At 54.9% G+C, this 20,319-nt stretch overlaps 1 protein-coding gene across 2 annotated transcripts in view; it reads left to right on the forward strand.

Annotated features, from left to right (window-relative positions):
* PPP1R13B (protein phosphatase 1 regulatory subunit 13B) overlaps positions 1-20,097 on the forward strand; it is an 89,231-nt gene extending 69,134 nt beyond the window's left edge. Inside the window, exons 5-17 of one of the 2 annotated variants that reach the window (XM_032839706.1) lie at positions 1,618-1,719; positions 3,482-3,656; positions 4,393-4,589; positions 6,790-6,930; positions 10,118-10,298; positions 13,526-13,695; positions 14,053-14,554; positions 15,571-16,346; positions 16,963-17,103; positions 17,180-17,313; positions 17,881-18,047; positions 18,922-19,121; positions 19,792-20,097. In XM_032839706.1, coding sequence (XP_032695597.1) covers positions 1,618-1,719; positions 3,482-3,656; positions 4,393-4,589; positions 6,790-6,930; positions 10,118-10,298; positions 13,526-13,695; positions 14,053-14,554; positions 15,571-16,346; positions 16,963-17,103; positions 17,180-17,313; positions 17,881-18,047; positions 18,922-19,121; positions 19,792-19,833 — 2,928 coding nt within the window. In that variant the 3' untranslated portion in view covers positions 19,834-20,097. The remainder of the gene's footprint in view (positions 1-1,617; positions 1,720-3,481; positions 3,657-4,392; positions 4,590-6,789; positions 6,931-10,117; positions 10,299-13,525; positions 13,696-14,052; positions 14,555-15,570; positions 16,347-16,962; positions 17,104-17,179; positions 17,314-17,880; positions 18,048-18,921; positions 19,122-19,791) is intronic. The other variant, XM_032839707.1, reaches the window with a different exon arrangement.
* The last annotated feature ends 222 nt before the right edge of the window (positions 20,098-20,319 follow it).

Here is a 20,319-nt window from a genome sequence, read left to right on the forward strand (position 1 = left end):
ATTCTCAAGACCAGGCTGCGGTGAAGATGACATTTGTCCTCAGGAGTCACCTGCACTCTTTTTAGGTTGTGTTTCCTCAAAACATTTGACATCCCCATTTATTCAAATATATCCTTAAATAATCAGTCCAAAAAGAGGAAAAGAGGGCGCCTGGGTGGCTCAGTGGGTTAAGCCTCTGCCTTCAGCTCAGGTCATGATCACAGGGTCCTGGGATTGAGCCCCAGATAGGGCGCTCTGCTCCGCAGGGAGCCTGTTTCCCCCTCTCTCTGCCTGCCTCTCTGCCTACTTGTGATCTCTGTCTGTCAGATAAATAAATAAAAATCTTTAAAAAAAAAAAAAGGAAAAGAGAAATGTCATTTTAAATACACATTTGCAAAAGTTTGCTTAAAGTTGGGTCCCTTTTTTTAAAGTCCAGTATAATTAACATACAGTGTTATGTTAGCTTCAAGTATATGATATAGGGGTTCAGCAGTCCTGTCCGTGACCCAGTGCTCATCAGAGTAACTGCACTCTTCCCCCATCACCTGTTTATCTCTCCCCTCTAGTAACCGCCAGTTTGTTCTCTATAGTTAAGAGTCTGTTTTGGGCTTGTCTCTTTTTTTCTTTGTTCTTTTGTTTCTTAAATTCCACATATGAGTGAAATCATACAATATTTGTCTTTCTCTGAGTTATTTTACTTAGCATTATGCTCTCTAAGTCCATCCCTGTTGTTGCAAATGGCAAAGTTTCGTTCTTTTTTACAGCTGAGTAACATTCCATTATGTGTATACCACAGCTTTATGCGTTCCTCTATCGATGGACATTTGGGCTGTTTCTGTATCTTGGCTGTTGTAAATAAAGCTGCTTTAAACATAGGGGTCAATATATCTTTTTGAATTAGTGTTTTCACTTTCTCTGGGTGATTACACAATAGCGAAATTGTATGTATGTACGTATGGATGGATGGATAGATGGATGGATCATATGGTAGTTCTATTTTTATTTTTTATTTATTTTCTTAGAAAGAGAGCATGAGATGTGGGGCAAGGAGGGGCAGTGGCAGAGGGAGAATCTTTTTGTTTGTTTGTTTGTTTTTGGTTTTGTGGTGGGCAGCAAAGCAAGGTTTATTGAGCACTAGCAAAGTGATAGTACGAAGCTCCCAAGGAGGGAGAGGACTAAGAGGGTCGCCTGACAGGGAGATTCTTAAACAGGCTCCATATTTAGCCCAGAGTCTGATGCAAGGCTCAAGCTCACAATTTTGAGATCATGACCTGAGTGGAAATCAAGAGTTGGGACACTTAACTGACTGAGCCACCCAGGTGCCCCAGTGGTGATTCTATTTTTCATTTTTTGAGGAAACTCCATACTGTTTTCCACAGTGGCTGTACCAGTTTGCATTCCCACAAGTTGGGTCCCTTTTTAATACAGTCTCTGGCATATTTTAAAAAGCTGCTATTTAATAAAAGCTGAACAAGCAAGAAAACTTCTTCTGTACAATTAATTTGTATTATCCTAACTTCTAGAAGGAAAGCGGTTTTAAGATCCTGATGTGTATGTGTTCTGACATTAGAGAAGAGCGGTTACGCAGGCCTGCAGGTAAACCTGCATTGCGGCCTGAACGCGTTTTGTTCCCTGTAGGTTGGAAACCCACGTGTAGAGCTTACCCTCTCCGAGCTCCAGGATATGGCAGCCAGGCAACAACAGCAAATTGAAAATCAGCAGCAAATGTTGGTTGCCAAGGTGAGTTATAAAAGCAGAGGTGGGAAATTGTTCAAAAAGGGTGTTCTTTAATGGTTGTTTTTGATTGGATTTACTGCATTCATGGGTTCCACCTGTAAGTAGGACCATATTCTGTCTTTGTGATCTCTTCTGTAATGAGAAATGAATATTGTAGCTTCTTAAAGTTGGGAAGGTATCAGAGCAAGACCCTTTACACGCTTATTCACACAACCCAGAATAGGGAAACGGTTGACCTTCGTTCTCCAACTGGTGATGAAATTTGGGTGAAGACACTGGTCAGGGGCCGCTGAGAAAATGACAGTTGGTTATCCAGGCTTCCCCTCATGCCACTCTACATGGACTTTGTTTGGTCTATTATGATACCAAGCAGTTAATGCTTTTTTTTATATACTGAGTTCTGCATTTGTCAGTGAAATGCTATAACCAGATTTGAAATTTTTCTTGTCATGGACTAAAAAAATCAGATCTGTCACTCGTGCATGCTGGAGAATATTCATGTTGTAATGATCTCAAATGTTCTGAAACTGCTATGAAAAACTGCGATACAAAGAGAATATGAAAACATTTCTGCCTGGGTTCATGTTGCTTTCTCAGAGAGAGATTGACCTGAAAGCCAGATGTTCTCACTTATCAGGCGGCCATATGCATTTCCTTGTACTAGCCCCTGCTTTGTGGGCATGTAATAGCATCAGTTGGGCGTGTTTTTAGAAGTTGTCTTACAAGGTTTATTGGATTTACAAGAATTAAAGACAAGAGTTAAGTTAATTGGAAAGTATCTCTTCCCATTAACAAGATTTCTAAGATGAAATGTACATAGTATTATACAATTACATTTTCTAGTTTGCCTTTTTATTTCCTTTTCAAATATTGATCCAAGAGTATTACTAATAAAAAGATTCTTGGGTATTTTCAGCAGTGTGAATTACAAGTTAATGCTAGTACAAGTGTGTGTTTTACATATCAGGTACGTGTTTCCTGACTTTAGAATCCTGTCACTCCTGCATCATCACACTTAGTCCCCTCCTTACTTAGGTCTGTTCTATGCATACGTCTAGGACCATGAGTATTTCATGTCGACTCTTACCCTCAAAGTGTGTCTTCACATGAATCGGGAAAGACTATTGGAGAGTATTACACATAGTCTTATTTTAGGACTGTCCTGTCCTTATTTGACTATAGAGTGCTCCTTTAGTTTTGAAGAAACTATCTCTAAAGAAAACAGGCATTTCTTGACTGTCCATTGTTAACTCAGCAAATCAGAGGGTTATTTCCTTACTAATCACCCTGCCTGTTTTCGATACAAGACCCTATGCTGGTCAGTGCCCATTTCCTTTCAGAGGTAACTGAGGGACCTTGGGAAGCTGCTTTCTGGCAGCAGGAAACGTTAACCCGACAGCAGGAATCGAGGGCTGAACGGGGCTTCCCACCCAGGAAGGAGAGGAAGTCGTGTGAGCGCAGGGGACACGCAGGCTTGACGTTCTCCTGCTGGGAGATGTTCTGAGGAAGCGTCTGTGTTAGCTGAGCGGTGTAGGTCAGCGTGCGTGGTAAACGGCACCTGGAAACATCTGCGCACACTCGGCACCGCTCACCGACATGTGCCCAGCAGTGTCGGTTCTATGTGGGCTGGTGTTTGCAAGGTGGCGCGGGCATCTCTAATACTCATTAAGATGGGTGGTCCCGTGGGAGCCACACAGACCTTTCTCACGTGTGACGGTGATCATGTCTTCAGTTCTCGCAGTTCCCTATTTCCTCTCTTTGCTAGGAGCAGCGTTTACATTTCCTAAAGCAGCAGGAACGCCGCCAGCAGCAGTCTATTTCTGAGAACGAGAAGCTTCAGAAATTGAAAGAACGAGTCGAAGCCCAGGAAAATAAGCTGAAGAAAATTCGTGCCATGAGAGGACAAGTAGACTACAGCAAAATTATGAACGGCAATCTGTGTACGCTTGCATGGCCTTGCTCAGCACCCACACTCGGGCACGGATAAAATGAAAGAGTCCAGCTCCGGACACTTTCACACAGACCTGTGTCCGATCTTGCTATAGGAAGTGCCCCGAAGCTTTGCTCTGTTACCTGCATCTAAAAGGACGGGGTCAGTTAGGTTAAATGGTCTGGGAAGGTACTTGGTGACATTTGTCATTTATTAGCTGCCCTCTGGACTAGGGCTGCAGGGCCACAAGACCGCGCTCATTATGAAGGTCTGTTGTAATTGAACAGTTTAAACTTCATCTGGGTAGTAAGATAAACCATACAAATGCTCACTTTTTTTTTTCTGAGCGTATAGAATTTTTGTTGTTTTCTCAATTCAGTTAGTGCCTACTTTGTGTTATGTTGACAGGCAAGACAGACTTGGATTCCTGCCCTTACGAAGCCTTTGCTCTGTGGGTGCACTGAGATTCCTAAGTGGCCTGGCCAGGCTAGCCTCTGGACTGGCCGTCAGCGCACATGGAGTCGGCCAAGTGGGCAGTCACATCGTGCTCCAGAGGCGTGTTGAAAAGTGTGTTGGATTTTGATATCACAGTTCTCCCCCAAAGGTCTGGCCATAGATGATGGTGGAGCTGAGTCGAATGTATAGACATGAAGACGAAATCCCAGAGCCAAAATGACAGAACGATAGGAAAACAAAGCGTATCAACTAAATGATGTTTTTTATTCTTTATTGCTGGAAAATTGTAGCTGCTGAGATAGAAAGGTTCAGCGCCATGTTCCAGGAGAAGAAGCAGGAAGTGCAGACTGCGATTTTGCGAGTTGATCAGCTCAGTCAGCAGCTGGAAGATTTAAAGAGAGGCAAGCTGAGCGGGCTCCCGGCGTACAGCGGCAAGCTGGCGGGACCGGCCGCGGCAGAACTGAAGAGACTGTGCCAGGAGCTACAGGTGACCTGCTGGGTCTGGGGAGCGGTGACGCTAAACAGCTCTCAGGCTTTCTTCCCAGTGCGGGCAGAAGCCTCAGAAACTGAAAACAAGTGAATGGGTCCTAGGGTAATGGTAGGCACAAACTGTACTCCGTACGAGGAATTCTTACGGCCACTCTGAGAAATAATTCACGTAGCATACAGTTCATCCGTACGCCGGGTACTATGAGGTGGGTTTTAGTGTCTTCACTGGAGCTCGCGTCCACCACCACGATCCACTTTAGAACATCTTCATCATCCCCAAAAGAAGCCACGTGCCTCTTTGCCATCACCGCACTACGCCTACCCCCTAAACAACCATGAATCTTTCTGTCTCTCTGGATTTGCTTATTCTGGAAATTTCATGTGAGCAAACCATGCAGTATGTCATTTTTTGTGACCGGCATCTTTCACCTAGCATGTTTTCAGTACAGAAATTCAATACAGAATTTAATTGGCGTTGTAATGAACTAGGAAAAAAAATTAAGCTTTAGATGATATTCAGGGTTTCTGTGTACACTGTGTTTTGAGGAGATAGGTGTCTCTGTCCCACTCAGCTGGGGCTGCTCTAACAGACCTCACAGCCCAGGGGACTGGAGCACAGACGTTGATTTTTCACAGCCCCAGGGGCTGGGAGTCCCAAGATTGGGTTGCCGGTGAGTCTGCTTCCTGGCTTCTTGCTGTGTGCCCACAGCTTGGTTTCTCTCCTTCTTCTTACGAGGGCGCTAATCCCATCACGGGGCGCCGCCCTCAGGACCTCACCTCAGCCTGATCACCCCAAAGGCCCCACCTCCCATGTGATCACCTGAAATGTTAGAGCAACACACGAATTTTAGGGAGGACACAAGCACTCAGAAGCCAGGAACAAGTTTTGCAGTTATAGTAGCACTTGCCAGAGAAATTATTATATCATTTTATGAAATGAAAATATATAATTACAGGGCACCTGGGTGGCTTAGTGGGTTAAAGCCTCTGCCTTTGGTTCGGGTCGTGATCCCAGGGTGCTGGGATCGAGCCCTGCATTGGGCTCTCTGCTCAGCAGGGAGCCTGCTTCCTCCTCTCTCTCTCTGCCTGCTTCTCTGCCTACTTGTCTGTCAAATAAATAAAATCTTAAAATATATATATATATATATATGTGTGTGTATATATATATATACATATATATATATAATATTACAAAGAGTAAAATTGCTTTTGTTGCTGTTAAGTTCTCTAACATAGATGCAGAGAAATAAAATACAGGAACTTAAGACTTCTTTTACATTTTAAGCAATTGTTAAAAGTGCAGAGCTTTTAAGGACATCTTGGGTGATGAGTGTAGTGAATTTACTCATATGTGCCCATTTGCCAGGCTTTCTGACTGTGACTTCGACCTCACAGTGCACTGCCTCCAGTCTGTTGCACACACGCAAATGCGTGTTCTAGCACACATGTGCACCTGGGAGAGCGTCACAAGACTTAACCTTGTATGTACGGTGCACGCTAATGCCTTCTGTGGTGGTTCTTTTTTTTTTTTTTAATTTTTATTTATTTATTTTTAAAGATTTTATTTACTTGACAGACCACAAGTAGGCAGAGAGGCAGGCAAAGAGAGGGAAGCAGGCTCCCTGCTGAGCAGAGAGCCTGATGTGGGGCTCGATCCCAGGACCCTGAGATTATGACCTGAGCCGAAGGCAGAGGCTTAACCCACTGAGCCCCCCAGGCGCCCCTGTGCTTCATTTTTAAGTGCTGGCTGTGGTCCGCTAGAATGAGAGCCGTGCATCCCAGTGGACAAGCGAGGTTGTCCTTCCTGAATTTCCACCTGCCTCCGCCCAAGGCGCTCATTCAGTGGACTGTGTGCGATGGGGCGCACATCTGTGCTTGGGTCCCTGGAGGACGTGCCCGGGGCGGGGGTGGGGGGTGTCCGTGACACACCATTCCCAGGGTCTCTCGCAGTCATCACAGGCACGAGTTGCTCCAGGTGCTCCCAAGAACGTGTGTGTTTGCAGGAGAGCTCTGTCCTGGCCCCATCCGTGCGGTACCTGTAAACTGCTCAGCACATGGGCGACAGTGCACACACACGTGCATAAATACACACAAGTGCTTGATGTTGCTTTTTCTTCTTTCCTTTTTTTTGCTTTTTCTGGGAATAAGCATATGACTGTTTAATACAAATCATAAAAGTTGTATTTTGCAATTTGCAGATTCGTAACCAGCTTAACCAGGAACAGACTTCAAAGCTCCAGCAGCAGAAGGAACTCTTGAACAAACGCAACATGGAGGTGGCCGTGATGGACAAGCGGATCAGTGAGCTGCGTGAGCGTCTCTATGGGAAGAAAATTCAGGCATGTGAGAAAGAAAATATTTGCGTGAGATGAACTAGGAATGGTTTCGCTGTGCAGGGGCACGTCTTCACTGGGATGGCACTTTGCGGCCCCCGTTTGCCACAGCTGATGAAACATACGTAAAAATGACAGCAGCGAAAGGCTCTCCTTCCAAAGCCGAGTTCGTTTCCTGGCGGGTGGAAGCCAAACCACTGCTGTCTGCAGCCACAGCCAGTGTTCCCCGGCCCCCCGCCCCTGCCCTGTGCAGTTCTGTCCCCTCCATGGAGGGGTTGTGGCTCTGGCATTGCAGCCCCGGCCTGTCCCACTCTGCCACTGTATGCTGTGCCATGTGGGCACACTCCCTGACCTGTGTAGACACGTGTCCTTGCTGTACACTGGCATGTCCTGCCTGCCCCAGCAGTCATCATGTGGAATATTAGAATAACCCTGTGGGTGGGCTTTGTAAACCTTCAAGCAAAGTGCTATGTAAAGGATTAGTGCTTGTTTTTTTAAATTGAAATTCAGTTAATTAACATGTATTTGTTTCAGGGGTATAGATCTGTGATTCTTCAGTCTTATGTAACACCCAGACTCATTACAACACCTCCCCTCCCCAGTGTCCATCACCCAGTTACCTCATCCCTCTACCCCTCCAGCAACCCTCCATCTGTTAAGCAAAATACGTCAATCAGAGAAAGATAGTTATCATAGGATCTCAGTGATTTGTGGAATTTAAGGAACAAGGAGGCAGAGGATCATAGGGGAAGAGAGGAAAAAATGAAAGAAGATGAAACCAGAGAGGGAAACCATAAGACCGCCCCCCTTTTTTTTTAAGATTTTGTTTATTTGACAGAGGGAGACACAGTGAGAGAGGGAACACAAGCAGGAGGAGTGGGAGAGGGAGAAGCAGGCTCCCCGCGGAGCAGGGAGCCTGATGAGGGGCTCCATCCCAGGAGCCCAGGATCATAACCTGAGCCAAAAGCAGCCACTTATGACTGAGCCACCCAGGTGCCCCCATAAGACACTCTTGATCATAGGAAACAAACTGAGGGTTGGTGCTTTTTAAAAACCTTTGTTTGGTATTTCAAAGGTAATGAAGACTCTGAAAAATTCAGACAGTGCAGAAATACTTGAAGGAAAATAAAGTCCCTTCCGCCCTACTCTCATTCTCCAAGGATGATAGTTTTAAGGATTCTAGTCTTTTGCTTGATACAGACAACAAGGTATTTAATTTTTCGTTGAAAATGGAATTGTAGGAATGACGTCATTCACAGTGTTCTGTTCCTCTTTTGTTTTAACTGCAACATGGGTATCTTCCCCGGCCGTAACCTCGCTCCTTTTGCAGCTTCAGTAGAACACGCATGTCCCAAGGCCTGCGGCCCCTTTCCCCAACCCCCTTACCGGGCCGGGTGCCCCCACGTCCTGCCATCACTCTCGGCACTGGAGTGAACACGAGCATCCCGAGAGCGTGTGGGAGAAGGGACCCCTGTGCACCAAGTCTGGCTGGACGTGGCACCTGGCCTGCCTTCCATGGGTGGCATCAGGATCGGAAGGAGCGGGCTGTCAGCTAGCCGGGACATTGCTCCCCACCCACGCTCCATAATCAGTGCTTTCGCAGGTGATAGGTGGCCTCTTGTCAGCCGCTGCTGCACTGAGCAGCTCTCGGGAAGCGAATGTGGGCTCTGGGGCTTAGCCAGGGGCAGGGGCCTGGTGGGGGGCTGGTTAGGAGGTGCCAGAGGAGGGCACTGCCCCTTGTTTGAGTGTCCTGTTCAGTGGTGACAGGCGAAAGCTCTTCTCTGAAATCAGTCTGATCTTGTTTTTAACCGGAGGGTCAGTGGGTAATCCGGGTAACTCTGCTTTCCAAATAATGGTTTTCCTTTTTGTCTTGGTGAGCAGAACGAGGCCGTGGAGAGGAAGCGTGTGTGCTGTCCGCGCCCGCTCACCCGGCACTCTTCAGCCGCGCACTCTGGCGGTCGGGGCTCTGGGGAAACGGAACAGGGGGCACGGGCAGAGGCCCGGTGGGTGCGGAGTCGGAGTGATGGGCTCGCAGAGGGCGCGCACCTGCTACCCGCGGCCTGGACACGTGGGACCACGCGTGCCACTGCTCCCGTCGGTGGGCCGCCGGCAGACCCGGTTCCCTCCTTGTCCCAGCACCTCAGTCTTTGTCTCCCGAGGCCCTTCACCAAAGGCCTCCGTTATGGAGAGCGATGGCTTCCCTCGGAGTCTGTCGCTGCAAATGTCTCAGCTAAGCGTATCCTCACAGCGACCTCCAGACACCTTTGCCCAAACCTCTGGGTATCGTGGCCTCAGCAAGCTGACACATAAAGTTGAGCGTCACAGACGGCTGGGTACACGTTCCTTCTTGCCTCCCAGGGGACACTGCAAGTGATCTTCATGAAGAAGGTGGTGCCGTGGCATACATGCGTCTCCACCCAAAGTTCCTGGGCACCTTTGGGCAGTTGGGAAAGTCCTGGACCCTCTCCCCAAAATGGCGCATGCTCACGTATGCAGAATTTTGCAATCATAAGAGGTTATGGATCTCTCACAGCCTATCTGGGGGCCCCTGAGGTGTCAGTGACTCTCCAGTCCCTGTTACGGACCCCCATGTTGTCAGCATCACGTGATCACGGTCATTGACTGTAGCGCCATGTCCTTGCTGAGAATGGCAGAATCGTCTTCGGGGCTGGCCAAAGCCTTGCCTGGTGCCAGGCCCAGTCATTGTGCCCAGCATGGCTTGTTCAGTCCTTAGAAGAAGCCATATCTCGACTTTACAGACAGGGGCACAGAGGGTTAGGCCAAGTCATCACACTGGCCCAGGGCAGCACAGTGAGTGGCAAAGCAGGATTTGAAGGCAGCTCAGAGCCCAGGCTGTGACCGACGCCTCTGCCCACCTAGGGGACAGAGAGTATCTCCCAGTAGAGAGGGCTCCGTGGAGATGTCCTGGGAAGCCGTGCTGTCCCGCCGTCAGCTGCTGTCTCTCCTAGCGCACAGACGGTGGGGGGCTCAGAGAGGATCGCTCGTATGGGACTGGGGGGTGTGGCCCTCCTTTCAGCGCTTGCCCGTTCTAGATACCGGTGGCTCAGATGATGGCGCTTCCTCAGTTGGGCACGTGATTTAGTGAGTGGTTCACATGAGAGCAAACGGTCCCACTAGGCTTGTGATTTCTTTTTATTTAGAACCTTAACTCTTGTTTCTTCCCATTCTGCAGCTGAGCCGGGTGAATGGCACGTCGTCCCCACAGTCGCCGCTGAGCACACCTGGCAGGGTGGCTGCGGTGGGGCCTTACATCCAGGTGCCCAGCGCCGGCAGCTACTCTGTCCCCGGGGACCCCATAAAGCCCCAGTCTCTCACCATTGCCTCGAGCGCTGCCCACGGAAGATCCAAATCCGGTGAGTGGCCTGCGTCCTCGTGTTGGGGGAGAGCCCTGGAGGTCAGCGGCCTCAGAGGAGTCCCCACAGCGCACCCCGGGCTCCGCCCACACTCTGTCTCCCCCAGGGCACTTTGTCTTCTGGCCGGTTGGGGCGCTGTGTGCCACCCTGGTAATAATATGACCCTAAACAGCCAAACGTCTTTACTCTGTGGCTTTTCAAAACACGAATTACTTAAGACCGTATCCTTTTGCACCACGGGCAGACCTGCTGCTCCCCCGGCAGAGGGGCAGCCTGTCCGTAATCAGTGCACAGGGGCTGCCCTTGCTTTCCCCGCTCAGCACTGTCGTAAGCAATGCAGAAGCCGACAGACCGTCGCTTTGGCCCTCTGCGTGACCGGCACTGGCAGGGTGCTAGTGTAGCTCTCCTGCTGGGCTGCTTCCCGGCCAAGGGCAGGTCAGGCTCCCCGGCGAGAGTCTGCTCTCCTTTCTCAGAAGAAGGCGGCTCTTGTTCGCAGGGAGACTGTCTTGCTGCTGGGCTGCGGCCTTTCCCAGCAGCGCACGGGATCATGGGGCGCAGTCCCGACAGGACGGCGCTCCTTCGCTCGGGACGCCAGTCCTGGGCTATGCGGGGGCTGACGTCGGTACATCTGTGCAGTCTTCAGTGTGCCCGTGGCCTCCTGGCTGGCACCTGGTCTCAGCAGCAGCAGCTCTCCCACGCTGGCTGGGGGCCACAGGGCTGGTTCTGACCCAGGCAGGAGGGGCCGCACACCCCAGCTCGGCTCTGTCCGGGGCCATGTCTCGGTGGCCACTCGGAGTGCCTGGTCCGTGCGAAGCGCTAGTGGCGGCTTTCCCGGGGAGGCTGTGATTTGGAGTTTGGACCACTCCGTGGTGGGAGTGGAGGGCCGTCTGTTTTTGACGGTGGCTAGTGAGCACAGCTGGCTCTTTCTCTGCTGACTCCCCTCTGAACACTTCCCGAGCCGAGGATACCTCCCGATCCCCGCTCTTTGGAGGGCTGTGCCGGGCCACCTCACGGGGGCTGCTGGGAGGAGACGCCCTTACGAAACCTGGAGAACGAGTCCCTCGGAAGTTTAGCCACAGCCCAGGTCCTTCCGCTGCCGTGCAGGGTGACCGGACGCAAGCTGTGCCCCCCACGACTGGGGAAGGTCAGGCCAGGCGCGGAGCTGGGAGGAGCGGTCTCCCCACGGGGACTCGGACTCACACTGTCGACTGTCCTTGTGGTTCCGTGTCACACAGATGGCCACGGGAAGCCCAAAGTGACCAGCTTGTGGACAGTATCAGACCTCGACGTCGGGCCCGATTGCAGCTACTCAGGGCGCTCTGCAGACCCATTTGCAAACCGTACGTCGGCTGGCCAGCCCGGTGGGGGCTCCGGCCTCTCTGATGCCGCTAACCCCGCAATCATTTGTTTTCCAAACTGATGAAGGTCTGCTCGTCCCATCTAGATTTGGGGGAAATTCCGCACTTCCTTCCACAGGCAGGTGTGAGGTTTGGGCTGGGCCTCACACGCCGGCCCCTCCTCAGCACTGGTTCGTCAGATGCCAGCACAGCAAGACGCTGTCAGTTTGGTTTGGAAGAAATTAAGATGATTTCCTGAGTTCATTAAAGACTGGATTTGGCTCCTACACAAGAACCTCCTGTCATGCTTGAAGGGAAGTGTCCCTTTATAATCCTTTATAAGGAAAACAAAATTTACAGAAAAACAGGAAGGAAAGAAGGAAAAACAGTTTTCCTTTTGCATCCCTGCCTCATCCTGAAGAAGGAAATTCCCAGTTCCATCCACAGTCCCTCTGTGGTTGATTTCCGTAAAGCCTCCCATTGCTGTGGATTTCAGAAACAGCCGGCTGGCCACTCTTCTTGAGACCCCGGGGCTGGCCCCCCCTGCTCCTGAGTCTGCTGGGGCGCTGTTGGTTTCCCTATCAGCCCAGCGTGGCCACTGCTCAGTGTCCTTGGTGACCCGTGTGCTTCTGGCCCCCATATCCCCCATTTCTAAAGTACATGACATGAAGGGGCACGTGCTTCTTGCCTGGAAGAGGCTGACCGGTCACGCAGAGCAAGGGGGTGGTTTGGACCGGGGCCTTGGAATGCCTCACCAGCACCCTGGCAGCCTGGTCGGAACTTTCTGGATCCTGCTGCCTGGAGCCACAGGAGGGCACCCCTGACTGGGTGCCACAGGGCACCCCGAGGCTCTATCCCCCTCCCTGCACAGGAGCCACTGTCCGTACCTGCAGGCAGAGTGCACGGGAGCGTCTGCTCCTGTCTCACGAGTCGCAGCTCTTCTCGCAGCACTGGTGTGGGGATGAGTGATCTCCCGCTGCTTCTGCCTTGTCCCCGCCTGCTCGTGCTGGTGCGTGGGGTGAGGGAAGAGGTGCTGTTCCTGTTAGAAGGGCCCAAAACGGTCCCTTCTGACTTCGGTCTGTGCCATGTGGCTGACAGCTGGGGTCTCTCCCACTTCGGTCCAGTCCCACACCGCTGCCTGCCCTGGAGACGAATGGGAGCCCGAGTCAGAAGCTATAACCTGACCCCTGCAGATAATGTCACTTCTTTATGTCACTGTGACTGCTAGGAGGGATTGCTTCTGCTGCCTTTCTCAGTTTGGAAAATGCTTTGTTTAAGGGGAAAAAAAAACAACTTTTCAGTGGCTTTCCTAAAACATGGGTTCCGCTAGCTTTCCAATCACTGCAATGAAATGATAGCTTGCTGCTCTAATCAGTGGGAACTTGTACCGGCTTCTTGTGATCTTGAATTATTCTAACAGATTAAAGTCAAATTTTTCTTTTACCATGCATGTGGTTCAGGTCAAACCTGTTACAAAGTCAAAAGACAAAATTTTTCAGTTGCTGTATGTAATTGGTTTTATAAGTCAAGTTGGAAAAGGAAGTGGTGATGCTTACTTACTGGTGTCGATGTAGCAGATGGGACCTGTATTTAGATAGGGGCCTAGAAGGTTTCCACGGTCCTCTGGCCCCTCGCTGGCGTCGCAGCAGCCCCGTCCGTGCACAGCCATCGAGTCTCTGTGCACGTGACAGCAATGCTGGCCAGCACACGCCACCCTCGGGCTTGCCGAGTGCCCGCCCGTGTGCAGGGAGGGGTGCTCTGCCACCTGGCTCGTGGAACCCCCGGCCCGTGCGGCTCCCAGGTGATCTTTGCTTCTGGCAAGGGGTTATTCCTGGATTAGTTCAGCTGATCCCAGGAAGAGTCGTACTCACATGCTGTGTTCCCTTCAAGCCAATGATGGAAACTGGCCAGCACTGAAGCAAAACTCCAGCTCTTTGGCAAAGCCCACGCAGGTTGCCGGTGCGGACTGGAAGGACTCGAGCGCGGAGGGCGCCCTCAAGCAGGGGGCCGTTTCCAGCCAGCCGGCGCCCTTGTCAACTTTAGGAGCCACGGAGAAGCCGGTAAGCTGTTCGTCTTTATCACAAAACACCAGTAAGGTCCTCGCTGTGTCCCTGTTCGGCCTTCGTCTTCACGTAAGGGGTGAGGGGTTTCGTGAGGCAAATTAATCCTTGTCTAAACACGAACCATCTGAGGAGGTTCGGGGAGCCCGAGGCCCTGCGCGGCGTGCGGTGTGCGTGCTTGTGTCGGAGCGCCTCCGGCCTGCCACCTCGGAGTCCTGCGGCGTGGCGGTGCCCGGTCACATGCTGACTGGAAGGATTACAAGTCCTACTTCTTTGCATCCTCTTGTGACTGTGGATAGAAATATGCTTAACTTTTCAAAGGGTGACTTTGTTTTTCTTCTTAACATCTAAATTTAGGGCATGGAGATGGGTAAAGTGCCACCCCCCATCCCCGGTGTCGGCAAGCAGCCGCCTCCGAGCTATGGGACGTACCCAAGTCCTGCGCCTGTGGGCCCAGGCTCCACGAACTCGCTGGAGAGGAGGAAGGAAGGCAGCTTGCCCAGGCCTAGCGCCGGCCTGCCCAGTCGGCAGAAACCCGGCCCGCTGCCCCCTGCAGTCAGCGGCCCCCCGCCGGGCTCCTCACAGCAGATCCAGCAGAGGATTTCTGTGCCGCCAAGTCCCACGTACCCGCCGGTGGGGCCGCCCGCCTTTCCAGCTGGAGACAGCAAACCTGACCTCCCACTGACGGTGGCTATTAGGCCCTTTCTGGCTGATAAAGGGTCAAGACCACAGTCCCCCAGGAAAGGACCCCAGACAGTGAATTCAAGTTCCATATACTCCATGTACCTCCAGCAAGCCACACCTCCTAAGAATTACCAGCCAGCAGCGCACAGCACCTTAAACAAGTCTGTGAAAGCAGGTACGGTGGGTTCGTACTCTTGTCTTGGGGCCAACAAGTTAGACTTAAAATGCCAACCCATAGCCTTACATGTGGGCCACGCACTATTTAGGGTTTAAGCTTGGGTTCTTGCGTACAGTGTGGCCTTAGATGCCCGTGTGGGATTGGGGAGGAGGATGGCATGCGCCGGGCCGCTTTGCGGCGAGCTCACGTCGGAAGCTCTCCCTTCCTCTCGAAGCACCTGCTGTACTTGGGAAGCCCGGCTCCCAGAAATGCCTCGTTTTCTCCTGCTTTGTGGAAACGTGTGCTTTCCAGGGCCTGGTGGGGGCTCTGCCCGGATGTGGTCCTCCTGGCCACCTGGCAGAGGCTGAGCCAAGCCCCTGGACACGAGGCAAGGGTGTGTCTGCTGCTGGGGGAGCCCTACTGTACAGCCCGCGGGGGAGAAGAGCCCGGCTGTGGTGAGGGGCAGAGAACAGAGCCTGGTCTCTCCCATCCTAGGGCAGGTGGGGACTGTGACCTGCACAGCAGGGTCTTATGAGTCACAGCTGGGCTCGGACCTCGTCACACGTTCTTGGGCGTGGGCCGCAGCTTCCAGACAACTGGGAGTGCCCGGCTACCTGAGCCCCCGGGGAAGCTCACTGTGCGGAAGCTCTGCTGTAGCGGGGCTCTGGCTCCCTTCTCGACCGCTCCTCTGCTGGCAGGCAGAGCCTTCCTGTGTGCCACGGCACGAGACCACCTGAGGGGCAGATGATGTTCGGGGATGGTGTCTTCCTCCTGGCCAGGAAACAAGGAGGGTTGGTTTGGAGTGGGGAGGCCGGGTCTGCAACCACTTTTTCTTTTCGTCTGAAAAAACGCAGAGTCTGGAAGCTCAACTATAGAAACCAGTGAGGGGGACGGTCTCCCTTCCAGAAGGAGTCAGCAGGGGGAGGGGGCTGTGTGATCAGAGGGTTCCTGGGGGATTTACGATGGGCCACAGCCGCACCACGGCCCTGCAGTCACAGGGGCTTTGTGGCCCCCGCCCTCCGTGTCTCCTCCAGTGTATGGCAAACCCGTGCTGCCCTCCGGCTCGACGTCCCCGTCTCCGTTGCCGTTTCTCCACGGGTCGTTGGCCACAAGCACGTCGCAGTCCCAACCACCTTCAGAAGGCGCTGAGAAAGAACCCGAGCAGGACAGCCCCGCGCCCCCCGGAGACGGCAGCACGGGCACTGGCGCCGTGGAGAGCCTGCCGCGGCCGCTCAGCCCCACCAAGCTCACCCCCATCGTGCACTCGCCGCTGCGCTACCAGAGCGACGCCGACCTGGAGGCCCTGCGCCGGAAGCTGGCCAACGCGCCGCGGCCCCTGAAGAAGCGCAGCTCCATCACCGAGCCTGAGGGCCCCGGCGGGCCCAACATCCAGAAGCTGCTGTACCAGCGCTTCAACACCCTGGCGGGGGGCATGGAGGGCACCCCTTTCTACCAGCCCAGCCCCTCGCAGGACTTCATGGGCACGCTGGCCGACGTGGACAATGGAAACACCACCAATGGGAACCTGGGAGAGGCCAGCCCTGCCCAGCCCACAGCCCCGGCCCTCGCTGAGCCAGCCCCGTCTTCGGACGCCAATGACAACGAGCTCCTTTCCCCTGAACCGGGGGGCCTCATCTGTCCCCAGAGCACCCGCCAGACGACCGAACCTGCTGAAGATGACAACAACAACGTGGCCACGGCCCCACCCACGGAGCAGGTCCCTAGCCCTGGGGCCGAGGCCCCCTCGCCGGGGGAGGACCAAGTCCCCCCAGCACTGCCCCCCGCCATGCCCCCACCAGGAGCCTCTACGGTGGGTGTCGTCCCAGGCCAGGGCCACGGCTTCCTAGTCAGCTTGCCTGTGTTTGTGGAACACCTGCCTGTGTTAGCCGTAGCGCTGGGGGCGGTGGGGCTTGCCAGACCCTCATGCCTTCCCTCTCTGCGGCCAAGAGCGGGGATGGTTCAGCAGTACACAGGTGGGGCTCTGAAGAAGCACACAGGGTGGCGGGGCTCTCCCTAGAGGACCCAGATTTCCCCCAGGACAGGAAGCTGCTGCTGGAATTTGAAGGGCAGGCCAGGAGAAGAACCTTCTAGACAGGCTCCCTGGTGGGAGGTCAGTGTTGGGGCAGAGAGCGGGGAGTGGGAGTCTGCTGTATCGGGAGGAATGAGCTGCTGACCCCCGAGCATGGCTGTCACCCACCTCACTTGCCAGCACGGCTCCTCTGAGGAGCCCGGCCCCGGCCCCTGAGCCACTCTGCCCCGGAGCGCTGGGCTGGGCCCCGGGAGTGAGCGCTCCTCTCAATGCCAGGGGCGGCTTGGCGCCACCGGGTGCAGGCGCTGGCCCTGCCTTCCGTCCCTGTCCCTCCTTCCCACCGGGGCTGGGCGCCTTGGCGCGTGACTTTTAAATCAAAAGTGTGCTTCCTTCCCAGCAGAGCAGGCGGACCAACCTGAAGAAACCAAACTCGGAGCGGACGGGGCATGGGCTGAGGGTCCGGTTCAATCCGCTGGCGCTGCTCCTTGATGCTTCTCTGGAAGGGGAGTTCGACCTGGTGCAGAGGATCATCTATGAGGTGAGCTGGGCCGCAGCCACAGGCCGGGCTGCCCCGTGTGCTGGGACGTGGGGCTCACAGCGCCCCATGTCCACAGGTGGAGGACCCCAGCAAGCCCAACGACGAAGGGATCACGCCCCTGCACAACGCCGTCTGCGCCGGCCACCACCACATCGTCAAGTTCCTCCTGGACTTCGGGGTCAACGTGAACGCCGCTGACAGCGATGGCTGGTGAGCGTCCCCAGGGCGCTCGGGCTGCACTCGGGCCCCGGGGAGGCGCGGGGGCAGGAAGGGGCCGGCCACCGCCCACCCGGCTGCCCTCCGGGTCCCCGGGTAAGAGGCTGTCCTCTCGCCGAGCTCTGGACAGAGCGGATCGTGGACGGCGCGGGCTGCGCCTTGGGCAGGTCGTGACTCTGCGGCTGGTTTCAGGCGGTCAGACGCCCGGGCGGAAAGGAAGTGCCGAGGCCCGCTCCAGTTGCACATTCGCGTGGCGGCTTGCAGGGCCCTCCTGCCGCAGGGCCGGCCCCCGGTCTCCTGTGGATTTGGTTGGGAACGTCAGGCACCTGTCTGGGCGGTTGGAACACCTGGGTCTTGTACATTGTGGCGAAATACAGCTGACGGCTTTGCGCCGCCGCCCCTCGAGGGCACGGGCAGCCGTGCGCCGCGCGTTCCCGCTGCCCTGGGGCACGTCGTGGGCTGCTCTGCAGGCCTCGGCGCCCGGCCTGTTGGGCGGCACACGTGCGGTCTGGGATGTGGGGACTGGAGGCCGCCGGCCAGCTCACCCGCGCTCTGTTCCAGGACGCCGCTGCACTGCGCAGCCTCTTGCAACAGCGTCCACCTCTGCAAACAGCTGGTGGAGAGCGGCGCCGCCATCTTCGCCTCCACCATCAGCGACATCGAAACGGCCGCGGACAAGTGTGAGGAGATGGAGGAAGGCTACATCCAGTGCTCCCAGTTCCTGTATGGTACGTAGGGGCGCTGCGCTGGCGGCCCCCCCACCCCTGTCACCAGTCTCGTCAGAATGGAGGTCACGCTGTTCCTTAGGCCCATTCCTAAAAACCTCTTTGAAAACCCATGTTGTCAGGAAGATTCTCGCCAAATCGCTAAAGACAAAGAAGCACTTGCTTCTGGGTCGACGGGCCCCGGGCGGAGCCGCCGCTAGGCGTGGGGGGCTGGGCAGCAGCCGTCTGTCCGCTTCTGGGGAGCACCAGGACTCCAGGGTGGGAGCCCCTGTCTGCATCCTGTGGTGACGGGCAACGACGAGTGTGCCGCTTGAGGAGCAAGCCTCGTTCTGGCGTAAGCCACTTGAGCAGGGGGTCAGACTTCGGGATCGGAGCAGCCCTCTGCCCTGGGGTTAAACACCTGCGGGTCGTCTCCTCCACACCTAACTCGAGAACCTTCGGGCCTAGCCCTACACTTGGCCCTGGGGACACCGTGACAAAGGGAAGTGGGCCCCAGGCTCCCGAGGCCCCACTCGCAGTAATAGCCATGCGAGGAGAAGGACGGCAGCAGGTGGCGGGGCCGTCAGCCCCCAGCTCTTCTCAGGGACCCTGCAGTCACTCCAGGCAGGAGCCGGCTTGGTGGCCGTGGTGTGGCGGCAGGGAGTGGCGGCCGCCACTGTGGGGGCTCCCCATACCCAGGGGCAGTCAGGCAACGGCTTAGTTGACTTTTGGGAAATTGTCCCCAGTGGGAGTTGTAAGGATGACCTTAGGGAGCCCCTCGTCCTTTGCCTCAGGCCCCAGCACTCCAGGAGCCGGACTCCTGCCATGCAGAGACAGGGTGGGGAGAGCATGGGGGGCCCTGCCACCCCCTGACCACTTGCTTGCTCTCTCATCCCAGGGGTGCAGGAGAAGCTAGGCGTGATGAACAAAGGAGTGGTGTATGCCCTGTGGGGCTACGAGGCCCAGAACAGCGATGAGCTGTCCTTCCACGAGGGGGACGCCATCACCATCTTGCGGCGCAAAGACGAGAGCGAGACGGAGTGGTGGTGGGCTCGCCTCGGGGACCGGGAGGGCTACGTGCCCAAGAACCTGCTGGGGGTGAGCACTGTGCGCTCGCTGCTCTGGGGTCGGCCTGGGCAGCCTGGGGGTCCTGTCCCCTTTTTCCCGTCTGGGGTTCCATGTGGGGGCAGATCCTGTGGGGAGAGATGGCCATTTGCCACCCTCAGTGTCATCTGTGTTAGTGGACGAGTTTGCAGCGGCGGCAGGAGGCTCTGGCCGGTGGGGACACCACACCATAGGGGCCGCAGGGGTGGGTGCTGTGGAGCCACAAGCGCCCTGACACAGGAGCTTTGGCGAGCAGCCCCCCCCGCCGCCCCGTCACAACTGTCTGCAGTCCTGACAGGTCTCTGGGTGGGAGCGTCCCCGGGTGGGGAGCGGGCCAGCTGCTCCCTCTGTGGCGTTGGTAACTGTCCTCCACCCCGCGACAGAGCAGGTGCGCCTGCGCTCGGCCCACATGCCTAGCTAGGCGGGAGGGTGCGCCTTTCCTGGTGCCAAAGTGCACCGGGGAGCCTTCCAGCCAGCAGCGCGGGTTCTCGATGGTACCCGGTGCTGGGAGAGGCTGCCCTTGGCGGGGGCACAGCTTATAAAGGGAGTCGGGACCTGGGGTGGCAGGTGGCCTGACAGGGCGGCTGGCCGTGCGGCCCTCTGGGCGCCCCTTCCTGCTCAGTGGGACCATGGCCTTGTCCTGACTGTCCCCATTGATTCCCAGTTGTATCCGCGGATCAAACCCCGACAGCGCACGCTGGCCTGAACTTGCCATTGGAGCACTGCCCGGGCTCGCCAGCCGAGGGGCCGCCAGAGAGGTCGCTCCGCCGTTTCTCCAGGAAAGCTGAAGCCGGACACGGTTGATAATGGTGCTCACTTTAGCAGACGGCGTCCGCGATGTGAAATTCCCGCAGCTTCTGGGTGAGGCCCTGTCTTCAGTTTGCCCTTAACTGGGAGAGGTACTTTTGCCTCCAAGAAGACTGAATTTTGCCAATTACTGTAAATCCAAATAAATATCCAGCTTTCTAAACAACTGTCCCTTTTGCCAATAAGCAGCCCTATAATTTATCCCTGGCTGATTGCCAATGAAGATGAACCCTCTTACTGACTTGGCGCCAAGACCGTCCCTCGTTCCCAGTGTCACCCCCACCCCAACACTGAAAACTTGCACCCACAGTGAGGTGTGCCCTCTGCTCGAGCCTGCCCTCCTGTCACCGGAAGTCCTAGCAACCCCACCACCCTTGCCACCCTC

The sequence above is a fragment of the Lontra canadensis genome, unplaced genomic scaffold (assembly GCF_010015895.1).
Source record: "Lontra canadensis isolate GAN:19392208 unplaced genomic scaffold, GSC_riverotter_1.0 scaffold108, whole genome shotgun sequence".
Classification (NCBI taxonomy): Eukaryota; Metazoa; Chordata; class Mammalia; order Carnivora; family Mustelidae; genus Lontra; species Lontra canadensis.